At 37.4% G+C, this 13,263-nt stretch overlaps 1 protein-coding gene across 10 annotated transcripts in view; it reads right to left on the reverse strand.

The window, feature by feature from the left end:
* TAF2 (TATA-box binding protein associated factor 2) overlaps positions 1-13,263 on the reverse strand; it is a 234,666-nt gene that overhangs the window by 140,509 nt on the left and 80,894 nt on the right. For 9 of the 10 annotated variants that reach the window (XM_035011822.1, XM_035011821.1, XM_035011820.1 and 6 more), the window contains exon 27: positions 2,008-2,144. In XM_035011822.1, the coding sequence (XP_034867713.1) occupies positions 2,008-2,144 (137 nt within the window). Of the gene's footprint in view, positions 1-2,007; positions 2,145-10,883; positions 12,347-13,263 lie in introns of those variants that run through there. The other variant, XM_035011823.1, reaches the window with a different exon arrangement.

A 13,263-nucleotide genomic window follows, 5' to 3' on the forward strand; every position in this document is an offset into this window, starting at 1 on the left:
GACATCATGTCAGTATTTAGGGCAGAAAGAGAAGAGGGGACAAGCCACAAGGTTCTCTTTGATCCATAAAACTAAGGCAGAACCAGCAGATTTCTGCTTATGTTTTCCATGGCCAGAACCTTGTCATATATGGTCACTTGAGCTACAAGTGAAGCTTGAAAAGCAAATACGTAGGAGACGCATTGTCACCCACACAAAATCAGGATTCTAGGAGCAAGGGAGGGGAGAATGAGTATTATGGGATGAGCACCTAAACAAGTGTTTGCTACACTCCTTCATGGGTGGGAGAATTAAGAGAAGTTCTGCTGCAAACTTAACGCAATCTGGGGTCCTCATCCAGGGCCAATAGATGTTAGCTATTTTATTTGCAAATGAAGAGGTTAAACAGCTTACTTCAAATCATAGTTTCTATACAAGACAGACAAAATTTAAAGGCAGCCTCATGGACTCCAAAGTGTATGCAGTAACAAATAGGTAAAGGGGATCAACAGTGCACTTATTGTGATGAACACTGAGAAATGTATAGAATTGTTGAATCATTACATTGTGCGCCTGAAACTAATATAACACCATATGGTAATTATACCTCAATGAAAAAAAAAGTCATTAGGGCAACTGGGTAGAGGCACTTAAAGGGTTCTTTTCCTCCTGAACTCCTTTTGGTGCTCTACTTAATATTCACGGTTTTTTCCTCCATAGATATGCTAAGGTATGCCTCAGCCAGAGCCCCTGCAGTAATTAGTGGAAAAAGAAGTGAAGTAGACAGCTCTTGTGTTAAGTCTTCTGAATCACCAGGCAACTGCCTAAGATGCAGCAGAAAGACATCTGCGTTTAACAAAAAACTCTTGTATTTAATAGAAGAATTGCCATGAAGCTCGATTGTTTGATTAAGCATGGAAGCCAAATACTGACCTTTTAGGATAATAGTTGGCTCCTCTCAGAATGGAAAACAACTGCATGAGAATCAAAACCTGATGTGTAAGTGTCCCCTCAAAGCAAGATATTCAAAAGATGTTAGAAGCTTTAGCCAGGAGAATCGGCATCTCTCTTTTTCAGCTACAAAAACTTACCATTACTAATTAAAACCACGGTATTGAAGATGATGGCTCCCCTACCGCATGAAAGACTTGGTTCCACATTTGCAAGGTGTAAGGAAAACGTGAGGTCTGGTGACCTCATATAGAATAACCCCACACATATAATTACTGTGTACAGAGGTGTCTGGAGAGCAGATTTTTAATCAATGCCAGGAAAAGCCTGTATTGCATTAATAGAAAATGTAGAACACATGGTTCCAAGCCTGTTTGCTTAACCATAAAATGAGCAGAGTATTGCTGACTTGACTTCTTCCCATAGGGTGAAAGAGCAGAAGATAAGCTTCATGAAGACACAATCTATGTCCACAGAGATGGCAATGTTTGTTATTCTTGAGGAATTCAAGGATGATCAACTTTGACCTTGCCAAGTAGGAACATGAAAATGACAATCATAGCAACAATCAACCACCCACACAACAAACCGTTTACCACTGCCATCATCATTTCATAAAAGGATGTTTTAAACACCACGCTACTAGGATAGACATACTTATTCTCAAAGCAAAAGACAGTACTCTACATTGAATGAGTTTTATGGAAGTCTTACTGCCTCCTCCCAAATTTTTCTTGTTTGATATGCACAAATTAACATTTAGGCCACAGAGTCCATCCAGGCATTGTTTTCTCAGATGAACTTTCTGGACATGGGGTTTCAAGGACAATCTCTGGTGTAGGATTACAGGCAGGGCCCAGGAGTTTCAGGATGCAGGCAATTAAAAATCTATACGAGGAAATTTTTATAGTGTTTATCTGTAACTGGAGCAGAGAATTTGGCAAGGCTTCCCCCATGCGCTTCATGGTCTGTCTTAAAGTATCTCAATAGTTTGTTTAGACTTCAAGTTCAAGTACCTTACATATTCATTTTAACTCTATTACTAGAACCTAGTCACCTCGAAGGCAGGGGACTTACATACATCCAGTGATATCTACTGAGTTGGTGGGAGCTTGATGATTGTAGATTCTGTAAAAGTTCTAAGAGCCCATCATAGCAGCTGATGAACATCACTGTGAGCTGGTCCTGGGGAAATGCTGGATCTGTCCAAAGAGCTAAGAAAAGAGAAAACTGTTTACTGTCAACTGAAAACTTTCATGTTCACATACCTAACTACATGACGTCTCATGCATAGGCTGAGCATACGCAGATGGTCTGAGGCTGAAATGTAAGTTCACTCTAGAAAATTCAAATAAAACCAATCAAGGCTATCCATATTTAAAAGCTGAAATAAGGACTCTATAAGCTAGATTTTCTTACACCCATGTGACCTTCTCTAGGTATTTACTGTATAATGGTAATGGAACAATCACAGGAGATTGGTAGCAGGCAGGAAACTTTGAGACAGTCTTAACGAGTCTTCTCGTTTTTCAAGGAAACTGACCCCAGTGAGGTTGGGTGATTTCTTTGAGGCCATCACAAGGGACACGAAGACGTTGGGACATAAAACTCAGGTTTCCTGTTTTCCAGAACCATGATCTCTCCACAGTATTACTGACTCTCTGGCTGATAAAAACACCTTCTACTTTCATATTCAATTCAATAAAAATAGCCCATGGTTAGTGCCAAGAGTGACTTGCAGTGGCATTAGATAGTTAAGGGACAATAAGCATCATAAACAGGATAATGACATGACCTCCGCCCTCAGTGAGTCATAATTAAACAGGAAGGACTTCACACACCCAAGTAACACGTTTTTGGAGTAAAAGTTTATCTTGAGAAATAAAATTTTCGAATTTTTCAACACACCCAATTTGCTGAGTCCTTTCCTCTTTCCTACTATATTCTTAATATCTAACATGTGCATGTTACATAGAATATCTGGTATTAGGCAACTAGATATTCCTGTTGAAAAAGAAAGTCCTCTAGTGTTTAGTTCTCAATGTTTGAAAGTATGAATGAAATAATATACTTTATGCAATTCTCCTTTGTACAAAATTCTGCACATCAATCTATACCCTGGCATGCAAACTTCTAATTGTAACACCAATCAAATTAAGAATGTTGCTTAACTGAATGCACATCAGTGTTACCTTAATCAATGTTCCAACTAAATACCATCACAGTAAAAGCATTGAAGGATATGACTGAACCTAAAAAACTATATGAGCACTCTATGAGTTACTCATGCAATGAGAAAGGAGTGAAAGAAGTAATTCTGAGTGGTGTGAACTTTGAGGACAGGGACTGTCTTGTTGATTCTATTATCATAGTCCTAGAATATGAAAAAATAATGAGCATTCAAAAATACTGTATGCATGAGTGAAAGAAAAGAAAGAAGGGAGGGATGGAAGGACGGACAGATAGAGGTTGGTTGATTAGAACTTGAAAAATCCAAGTATCAGAGGAAGTATTTTAGTGGAGTCTCAACAGATACAACTTCCTTAGGCAGCAAAAACTCTGTAGAAAAGGGGAAAGCATTCCAGACAGGAATAGGTGGGCTCTTACTTATCTACAGCCAAGCAGGCTGCCCACAGTCCTACTCTGGAGACAGCTATCCACATGCACTCCAGCAACCCCTAGGAGGAGAAAGACCATAAAGTGTATCGCATCATGCTGGATGTCTGTCAATATATTTAGAGCTCGTCAACTAGGATTAGCTTGGCTGACTAAATTCTTCTTTAAGAAGATAATTTGGGTAGAGGCGGTGGCAGAAATAAGAGGCAGTTCTAGAAATGACAGATCTGGGTTAAAATTTTGTTGCTTCCACTTACTTAGCTGTATAAACTAAATGCAAGCTCAATGAGGGCAAAAATTGTGTCTCTCTTGTTCATGAATTTATCTCAGTGCCTAGCAGACAGAATGTACCTACAAAATAGTGGATGATAAATTTTAATCATACAATGCACTTAAGAGTTTCCTCATCTGTAAAAAAAAGGATACTGCCACTCATTTCACATGGTGCAATGAGTTGAAACAAGAAAATGCACATGTGATATGTAGCACTATGCCAGGCTCATGGGAGATGCTTAATGAGGAGCTGTGATTAGAAACAATAAGGCTTTGTTTTGTCTTGAATGGGGATTTTCATGTAATTTTAATTAGAGATTTATAATGATCTTCTCTCTTATTAGCTGAGAGACAGTAATGAGAGTCTGGAGCAAACAGCCCAAGAATTCTCAACCTGGGTAGTACCCACTCCCAGGGGAGCACTGAAGATAGGCCAGGAGTTTGATTGTTCCAGTGACTGGGCCTGGTTAGTGTGCTGGGACCAGAGTGTCAGATGTCCAGTAACATGTGGGACAGTCCTACACAAAATACCCCAATGGCCCCAATGTGCTCCTACTGAGAAGCACAGTGTAATCTTGAGAGGTAATGAAGTTTACTCGTTTCCTGCCATCTTTTGCTTTAAAACACTATATGTACAACTTTATGAAAAGTATTTGCAAGTTTTTGCAAGTGCAATTTAAATTACACTTACCCCTATTTTGTTGTCTCACATGTACACAAAGAAATATCAGATTCTATCACAGTATAAGATAAATTCGGTTAAAATGTCATAATTATTTTTTATGATTGCACCGAGGGAAAAAGTTCTTGTGAAATAGTCAATCAAACAAAAAACATGGCACTAAAAGCAGAAAATGTGTTTGCAAAAGACATCAAGGATTTTTATCTTGTCAAAGCAGCAACCAAGACCTTTCTTAAGAGAATCAAAGAAAGCCACTTTGAAGAACTCTTATTTCCCTCCTTCCATGTATTGTCTCCTTCTGGCCCTGTATTCCACATAGAGAACATCTGTGTCCCGTTAAGATTTTAGTTCCCCTGCTGAGCAACAGTCTTGCCAGTTTCAAGCCTAGGTTTTGCTTATTCCTTTGCAAAGAGGAAGACAGAGGAATGATGATAAAAGATCAAGGCACCGAAGAGGGAGAAACAGCTCAAAAGTGTAAGGTCAAAGATCTAGAATAGGGACCTTCCAAGTCGAGGGCTTGTGTACTCCAAAGAGCATACAAGAGATAGAAGACTGTACTAGAGCCCCTACTTACATTTATCTATCTACATATAAATGGACATTGAGATCATCTCCTGAATCCTGCGTCAGACAATATTGTGAGGTATTTCATAGCATCAAGGGACTGGGGACGGTGTCATCTTCACTCATTCCTCTATTTTGACATATTGCAGTTTATTGTGTCCAGTTAAATGGACTTATGGGTTATGTTACCTGTTTTAACTAAACCAAACACCACGAAGTAGACAATGGTCTTTCAAAGATTTCTACAGAACACACCGGGTTGAAGACAATACCAATCCTGCAAGCACATGCAAACAAATGAAAAAGAGCTAAGCCAATGCTTGTTTCATAGCATGAGCTCTACCAAAGCCAGAGCACGAGACAGAAGCATGATGACCAGTTGCTTGAGTCAGTGCTGTCCAACAGGACTGATGATGAAAATGTTCTAGAGTGGCGCTGTCCAACATGGTAGCCACCACCTAGATAAAGTTATTAAACTTTTCAAATGTACCTCATGACACTGAGAAACTAAATTTTTATTTTTTTAATTTAATTTAAATTTAAATAGCCACTATTTAAATGGCTATTTAAATGTCTAGTACCTACTATCCTGGACAGTGCAAGTCTATGAGGTAACAAATAGAGCCAAGTTCTTAGGTTTGAATCCAAATGCTGACACTTACAAGCTGTGTGACCTTTACCTTAACTTTTCCATGTTTCAGTTTCTTCATCATAATCATACTGCCTATGTCATATAGTTGTTGTTAAGATCAAGTTAGTTAATGCATAAAAAGTACTTAGAATATTGCATAATATATAGGACATTTTATTAGCCCCTAATCAGATTGGAGAAGAAAGAAAGAAATTATTGGGCGCCTGGGTGGCTCAGTTGGTTAAGCGACTGCCTTCGGCTCAGGTCATGATCCTGAAGTCCCGGGATCGAGTCCCACATCAGGGTCCCTGCTCAGCGGGGGGTCTGCTTCCCCCTCTGCCCTCTTCCCTCTCGTGCTCTCTGTCTCTCATTCTCTCTCTCTCTCAAATAAATAAATAAAAAATCTTTAAAAAAAAAAAGAAAGAAAGAAATTATTCATTTGAAATACAAATTGACAAATGCTTATTACTCATGAACCTTGAACAAAGTTTATATTGGGCTTTAAGATATTAAATAGTAGGAAGGGATCACAAACTTCAGGACATTAACAAATAATTTATTTCATCTTTATCCTTCCTTGTATAATTTTATGATGAATATGGTAGCTATTAATCCAACTATATAAACTATGTAATTATTTTAAATGTGAATGACATTAAATACACCAATGAAAAGACAAAGATCGTCAGCACAGATTTAAAAAACACCACCCAAGACCACACTATGTGTTAATATATACTTATAAATACACACACATTAGATATATGCACTCTTTTCTTTTTTAATTAATGGAATAAACAACCAAAAATGTTTAGAGATTACTGGGCTAACCCAAGAGAAATGTTTATTTTAGCAAAACAAAACAAACAAAACAAAAAACAGTGCTGGGTGTATCAGCATTCAATTACTATGTTTAAGTCATGAAGATAGAGTTAAAAAAAATTTTTTTTAAAGGATCATTGTTTGCCAAGAAACTTTAAAAGGCACAGTAGTCTGTGATGAACAGAGGAGGTTCTCAATAATTACATTTTGTTTTATTAAATGGTAAGGATATTCTTAAGTTAAGGTCTGACCATTAAGGGACAATAAATTCTCTAGAATAATTGGTCGAGAAACCTCTATTTCAGTGATAAAATAGTCCAAGTAGTATAAATACCAGTGTGACATTAAAAGTCACACATACGGAATAGCATTTTCCAAAATTACAGTAAGTGTTCCTAAGATTTTCACAGATGTGACAGAAGAAAGTTCCACAGTCAAGTAAGTTTGGGAAAATACTGTGTTAAACAGGTTTCTTTACCACAGAACTTTTTGGAACCTGAGAGAGGCCTCCAACGGTTAGAGTGAAACTTTAAGAGGGCATATTCAGTTTCTCAATTATCTCCGATCATAAAATCCTCACTTTATTTTTTTACAGTATCTAATTAGAGAAAAAAAATTTCCTTTTTTAAGGCTAGCCCCTCAGCCTGTTCTTCTCATAAGAATTTCTTTTATATTTCTGCTTCTAAGCTTTACAGTTGTCACCCTTTGGGTCTTTATCATTGCTCCCCTTGACCTCTCTCCAAATATTCCTCTGTTAAGTGCATACATTTTCTTCTAAAATCCTGAAGTGAGGAAAATGAATTTTTTTTAATCTCTTCAAAAAGTAAGTAATTTAGGTTATAAAAATCAAAATACACTCATAGCTTAGGATTACAATTCTAAAAGCACCTCTTCCTACTTTGCAAGTGTTCCCACATACCCTTGCCCCAGTTTCCCCCGTTAATGTTGAACTCACTGTAGCTCATTTGTCCAAACTAAGAAACCAACATCGGTGCATTAATGAAACCCCAGAACGTACTTGGATTTCACTAGTTTTTTTCACTGATGTTCTTCTTCTGTCGCAAGATCTGACCAGGAAAACTCACTGCATTGTCATCATGTCTCCCTTGTCTCCTCTGATGGGACAGTCTCACTGTCATTTGTTTTTCATACATTTAATGGCTTTGAGGAGTAATGGTCAGGAATTTTGCAGTGTCCCTCACTTGGATTTGTCTGATGTTTTTCTCATGATTAGAGCAGACAGACTGGCACTGTGGGGTTTTATACCAGAGGTGCCCTTCTCATCACATCATACTAATGAGGACTATATTAACATGACTTAACCACTGGTGCTGTTTACCATGGTCACCTGGCTAATGACGAGTCTGTCAGCTTTAACTGGAAAGTTACTATTTTCCCCTTCCATACTCTAGCCTTTGAAGTGAGTCACTAAGTCTAGCTTCCACTCAAAGGCAGGGTGCCAGAAGTCGAGAGCTTTGAAAGGACAGTCCCACTTGGGCTGGAGCACATTGGATATGAAGAAATTTCATTTATTTAGAGTAAGAGGTTGGAAACAGAAGAGATGAGTTAGGAGAGGAGGATGGGGAAACTAAGTAGCTTTCCAGCTATTTACCAGACAAGGATTTCAATGGAAAGATGATACTTTGATCAGTATGTCTTTCTCAGGACTGTCTAAGACTTTGGTAGTAAGGTAGCTTCTCCATTCTCCTTGATAATCACCCAAAAGAAATGAGACAAGAAACACATATTGTAAACTTCAACGTCAAAGAAGTTGAAGAAATGTGAAATACAAATCCACAACCCATGAGGCAAAGAGCGTGAAGCAAAATGCAAGACGATCACAGACAATGCCATCCCGGCAGCTCTCAGGCCAATTCAGCAAGAAGTCAGACAAAAAAAATAAATTAGAAAACTAAATTTACCAACATTAGACAAGAGGTAATAAAATTATCATTTACAGATTCAGATACTTTTAAGTAAAACCCAAGAAATACAGTTAAAATGCTGCAAATAGTGAGAATTTAGCAATGTGGTTGTGATGGCTAATTTTAGGTGTCAACTTGACTGCGCCAAGGGATGCCCACCTAGCTGGTTAAACATTATTTTGGGGTGTTTCTGTAAGGGTGGTTCAGGAAGAGATTAGCATCTGAATTTGTGGGATGAGTAAAGGAAACGGCCCTCCCCAGTGTGGATGGGCCTCACCTAACCTGCTGAGGGCCTCAACAGAACAACAGGTATTGGAAGGTGAATCCCCTCTGTCTGATGAGAGCGGGGACAGGGATCTTCGGCCCTTACAGTCTTGGTTCTCAGAACTTCAGACCCAGACTGGAATCTATACTAGGCTTTCTTGCTCTCAGGCCTTTGGACTACACCACTAGCTTTGCTGGGTCTCTAGCATGCAGACAGCAGACTGCAGAACGTCTCAGCCTCCAAAACTGTCAATACCTTATAACAAACATATATATATTTCTCGAGAACCCTGATTAATAGAGTAGCTAAGCACAACATCAGCATAAAATAATCTTATAATGAAAAGACATCATTTAAAAAATACCAAAACAGAAACTACCTTGTAATGAAGTTAAAAAGAAATACTGTTCTGATAGGAATATTGACATCACTAATACAAATCATCAACATCAAGATACCAATTCTAACTCTTGATTTAACACACAACCAATACCAACTACAAAAACAATTTCATGGAGAGACGAAAAAGCCTGATTCTAGTATTTATGTAGAAAAACAAATCCACAAAAAGGCAAAATTACAGGGGCGGAAAATCTGTCAGTGGAAGGCAGGGTTTGGGTGGTGGAGCTGCTGACTACAGAGAGGCAGCATGAATGAATTCTGCAGTGATGAAACTGGTGGTTGGAGATACAAGTCCAAGCATCTGTCGAACCCATAAAAATGTACACAAGAAGTGAGTTTTACTGGTATGTAAATTAATAAGTCAACTAGAAAAAGAAAATAACCCATAGGAACAGCAAAGAGATTATGAAAAGTAATGGAGGGAGCCTAGCTCTACCATATTAAAATGCAGACAGCGCTACAATGATCTCACCAGCATGGTACTGGCAGGTGAGCAGATGCATGAAACCAGCTACAAAGTCCAGAAATGGACCCAAACAATAAGGGAATTTAGTATGCAACACTTGAAATCTAGAGAGAAAAGACGGGAGTTTTATTTTTTTTAACTTTTTTTTTTTAGTAAACTCTACACCCAACGTGGGGCTCAAACTCACAACCCCAAGATCAAGAGTCACACTCACTAGCAAATAAACCAGCCAAGCACCCCCAAAAGACAGAGTTTTAAATACATAGTGTTGGGTGGCATTCTGGAAGGAAAAAAAATAAAGGGCTGGATCTCTACCTCCCATTTTCTATCAAAATAAATTCCAGATGGATTCTAGTTGGATAGAAACCCGAAACATAAAACTTTAAAACCAAGAGAAAAAAATAGAATTCTTTTATAATCATGGAATAAGAAAGACCTTTGTTAGTATGACACAAAATGTGTAGTCATAAAAGATAAGCTATACCAAAGTTAAAAATTTCTACAATTATCATTTGTTAAAAAAAAATGTCCATACTGTATAGATGTATGTACAGACTAGCTCTGGAGAGACACACGTAATACTGCCAACAACTTCTGGGGAAGGAGGCTGGGGAGACTTACACTAGAATTCTGTGTTGTTTGTGTGTAATTACGTATTTCAAAAACATGAATAATTCTTGTGTTGTCTGCTCCTAACCATCAGCTTAAATAACTGAAAGCTTGCCATAAAAAAAAAAAAAAAAGTGCCTCACAAGAAACATCCAATATAAATATCCAACTGAGAAAGGACACAGGTATCATACAGTTCCTAGTACAGTCCTGACTATACAAGACATCCTTAAGTTATATAGGTAGCTCTTATTTGTCACCATCTTCTGACAACACTAATAGTTCTTTTGAAATATATCCTTACTATTTTCAAAGTTGGGGATTCTACATATGGTATCACACTGTACGCTGTAACATGAAATACGCCATTTTCCAAAAATAATTTCAGCGGACCAACACTAAATTAATCGGAATCTTGAAATAACCGCCATTTAGGCCCTTCTACATCTGATCACATTCCCTTTTGCACTCAGGCTCCAAGTCAAATGCACTGCTTGAACATCCCCTTGCTTTCCTCCATCCTTTTGAAAAAACACCATTCCTTCTACTGAGAGAACTTTCCCCATCTCTACTGAAATCATTCTCCCTAGCAAGGCCAGCTCAAATCCTGCCTATCCACAAAGGTAGAGAGCTTTGCGGACAGGTACACACACAAAGAGAAGGGTAACAAAGATATAAAAAGATACAAAGGCAGAATGGTCAGTTTAAAAAGTTATTTATTAAACAAGTTAAACACAACTAAAAGTATATTTAAAAGTCCAACATTATTGGATCCCTTTGAAACATCTATTCTAGAAGAAATACTTTGTCAAACTAATGGTAAGAGAAATGATAAAAATAGAACAGATATGAAAAACATTTTAAACAACAATAAAGCACATGGTAAATTCAGAAATAAAAACAAACACACACAAACTATTTAAGTATGAAACCAAAATATTTCATATATTTTTAAATGTTTCTGGTATACTCACATGAGGGCTGACTTGTCTATGTCTGAGTTAGTAAACATTATATAAACACCTTTTTAAGGTATCAGACTTTGTGTTATACAGAAATAATTTTAGATTATGTGTTGGATGTGTAAACTGTCCACATTTAACAAACATACTCCATATATGAACATATTCACTTATACTTAATGAAAAAAAAAGAACTTATAATTTAAACATCTTGATTTGAGAACTGTGGATTTGATAGTTCTATTCAATTCCAACATTATAATCCCCAAATGCACTATCAAAAATGCTATCCAAAAAAAATTTTTTTTTAAAAAGAGCTGCTTCTGAACATTTCCGTATTTTAGGGCAAAAAAAAATACCAAGTATCTGTGTTCACAAATTCTGATGTTTAGCCTCTATGGTTAACACAAAAAATACCATGTAATACAGAAGGTTCCTATAGAAAAGCCTCAGTCTTTCTCAGTAGTTCCAAATAGTGTTATACAATATTTCACTGGAAATAGTGGTTTCACCACAGATCTGGCAGTAGCTTGTTTAAAACATAACTTTGCCCCATAACATCCATCAAAGACTTTAAAACATAATTGATTTTGGCAGTACACATGAAGACCATGATGTGAATGGGAACTGCCAGTGGATCTGAGGGCCTTTTTGAAGTTTGGTGTGAATGAGTGTGTGTGTGTGTGTGTGTGTGTGTGTGTTCTCAGGAGGAAATGGGATGAAATGGTTTATTCAGAACTATAAAACATTCTTCTAATTAGATCTCAATTGCATAAATAACATAAATCAAATGTTAGAATTTACATGGATTCTGAATTTCTATGAGAAAGGCAACTATTTTTTTGTCTGTTTCCATTTATCATTCTTTACAGAGGACAAAGCTTTAGTTATATACATTCTTCTGGACACTAAGGGAAAGTCTCCTTTGTCCCCGTCTCAGTCTGAAAGAGAAGGAGAACGTATAGACCTGCCACTGGCGGGGCTGGAGAAAGTGAAAGGCTCTTTGTCCTTCTCTTTACTATCATGCTTGTGCTTGTGCTTGTGCTTATGTTTGTGCTTCTTCTTCTTCTTCTTGTGCTCATGGTGATGGTGGTGATGGTGGTCGCTGTGTTTGGAGGACGCAGATTCCTTAGTAAACACCGAGAGTGGAGCTGTTGCAACTGGATGCATACTCATCTCCAAAGGTGATTGTTCTTTACCTTCAAGATTAAAAACACCCAAATGAATTCCTGTTGATAACAAAGAAAGTGAAATGAAAGTAAGAGGGAGCTGACGACAGTATAGAAAAGAGGGATTCCCAAGTGTTTAACATGTCCATGGAAATATTTAGGAATGGGAGAAGTATCTAAATAAGATATTCAATTAGTCACACACAGGTAAGTGTTCAGCATTGTGGCCAGGAAACAGAATATTTCAATTCCTTACAGTTTATACCCATTATGATATATACCAGTGTGTTACCAAACCATCTTTTAAAAGTTAGCATTTATGTTTTAAAGTATTATGAAATGACAATAATGATGATCATTGTGTGTGTGTTGTTAGTTAAGACCCACATTCATCCTTTAACTGTAGCTCCTTCATCTACAGTTCAACCCTAAGATACTGGGCAGGGAAATGGCAGTACTTTATTTCTGCCACCTGAAGAACCATTCATACTCACATAAACATCTTATGCTAGTCACTGATAATAATATCACGGCCAAAATCACATTTCTATAGTTCCTTAAGGTAATTTCTTGGGAACAGACAGGGAAAAGTGAACTTTTTAAGTAGATTCAGTGCACTTAAGAAAACCAGAAAAGGCAGTGAGTCTATAAAGGGAACATCTCTACTTAAAGACAAGAGTAGTGTCACTTAAAAAAAAAAAAAAGAAAGAAAGAAAGAAAGATGAGAAATAGGAGACCTGTGCTCTTGAACAGATTCTGCTATTAACCTTCAGCATGCATTTTCTTTCTTTTTATCTCACCTTAAAAAAAAATGAAATGTTTTGGAAAGTTCTTTCCATTTAACATTCCATCAGTCCAGGAAACTACAGCAGTAGTTCTCAGACTCTGGTGCACAACAATTTCTTGCTTCCTCCCGATGCTACAATCCTTGGGCCACACCCCAAGGA

Source organism: Mirounga leonina, unplaced genomic scaffold, assembly GCF_011800145.1.
Source record: "Mirounga leonina isolate KUSES-001 unplaced genomic scaffold, KU_Mleo_1.0 Mir_165, whole genome shotgun sequence".
Classification (NCBI taxonomy): Eukaryota; Metazoa; Chordata; class Mammalia; order Carnivora; family Phocidae; genus Mirounga; species Mirounga leonina.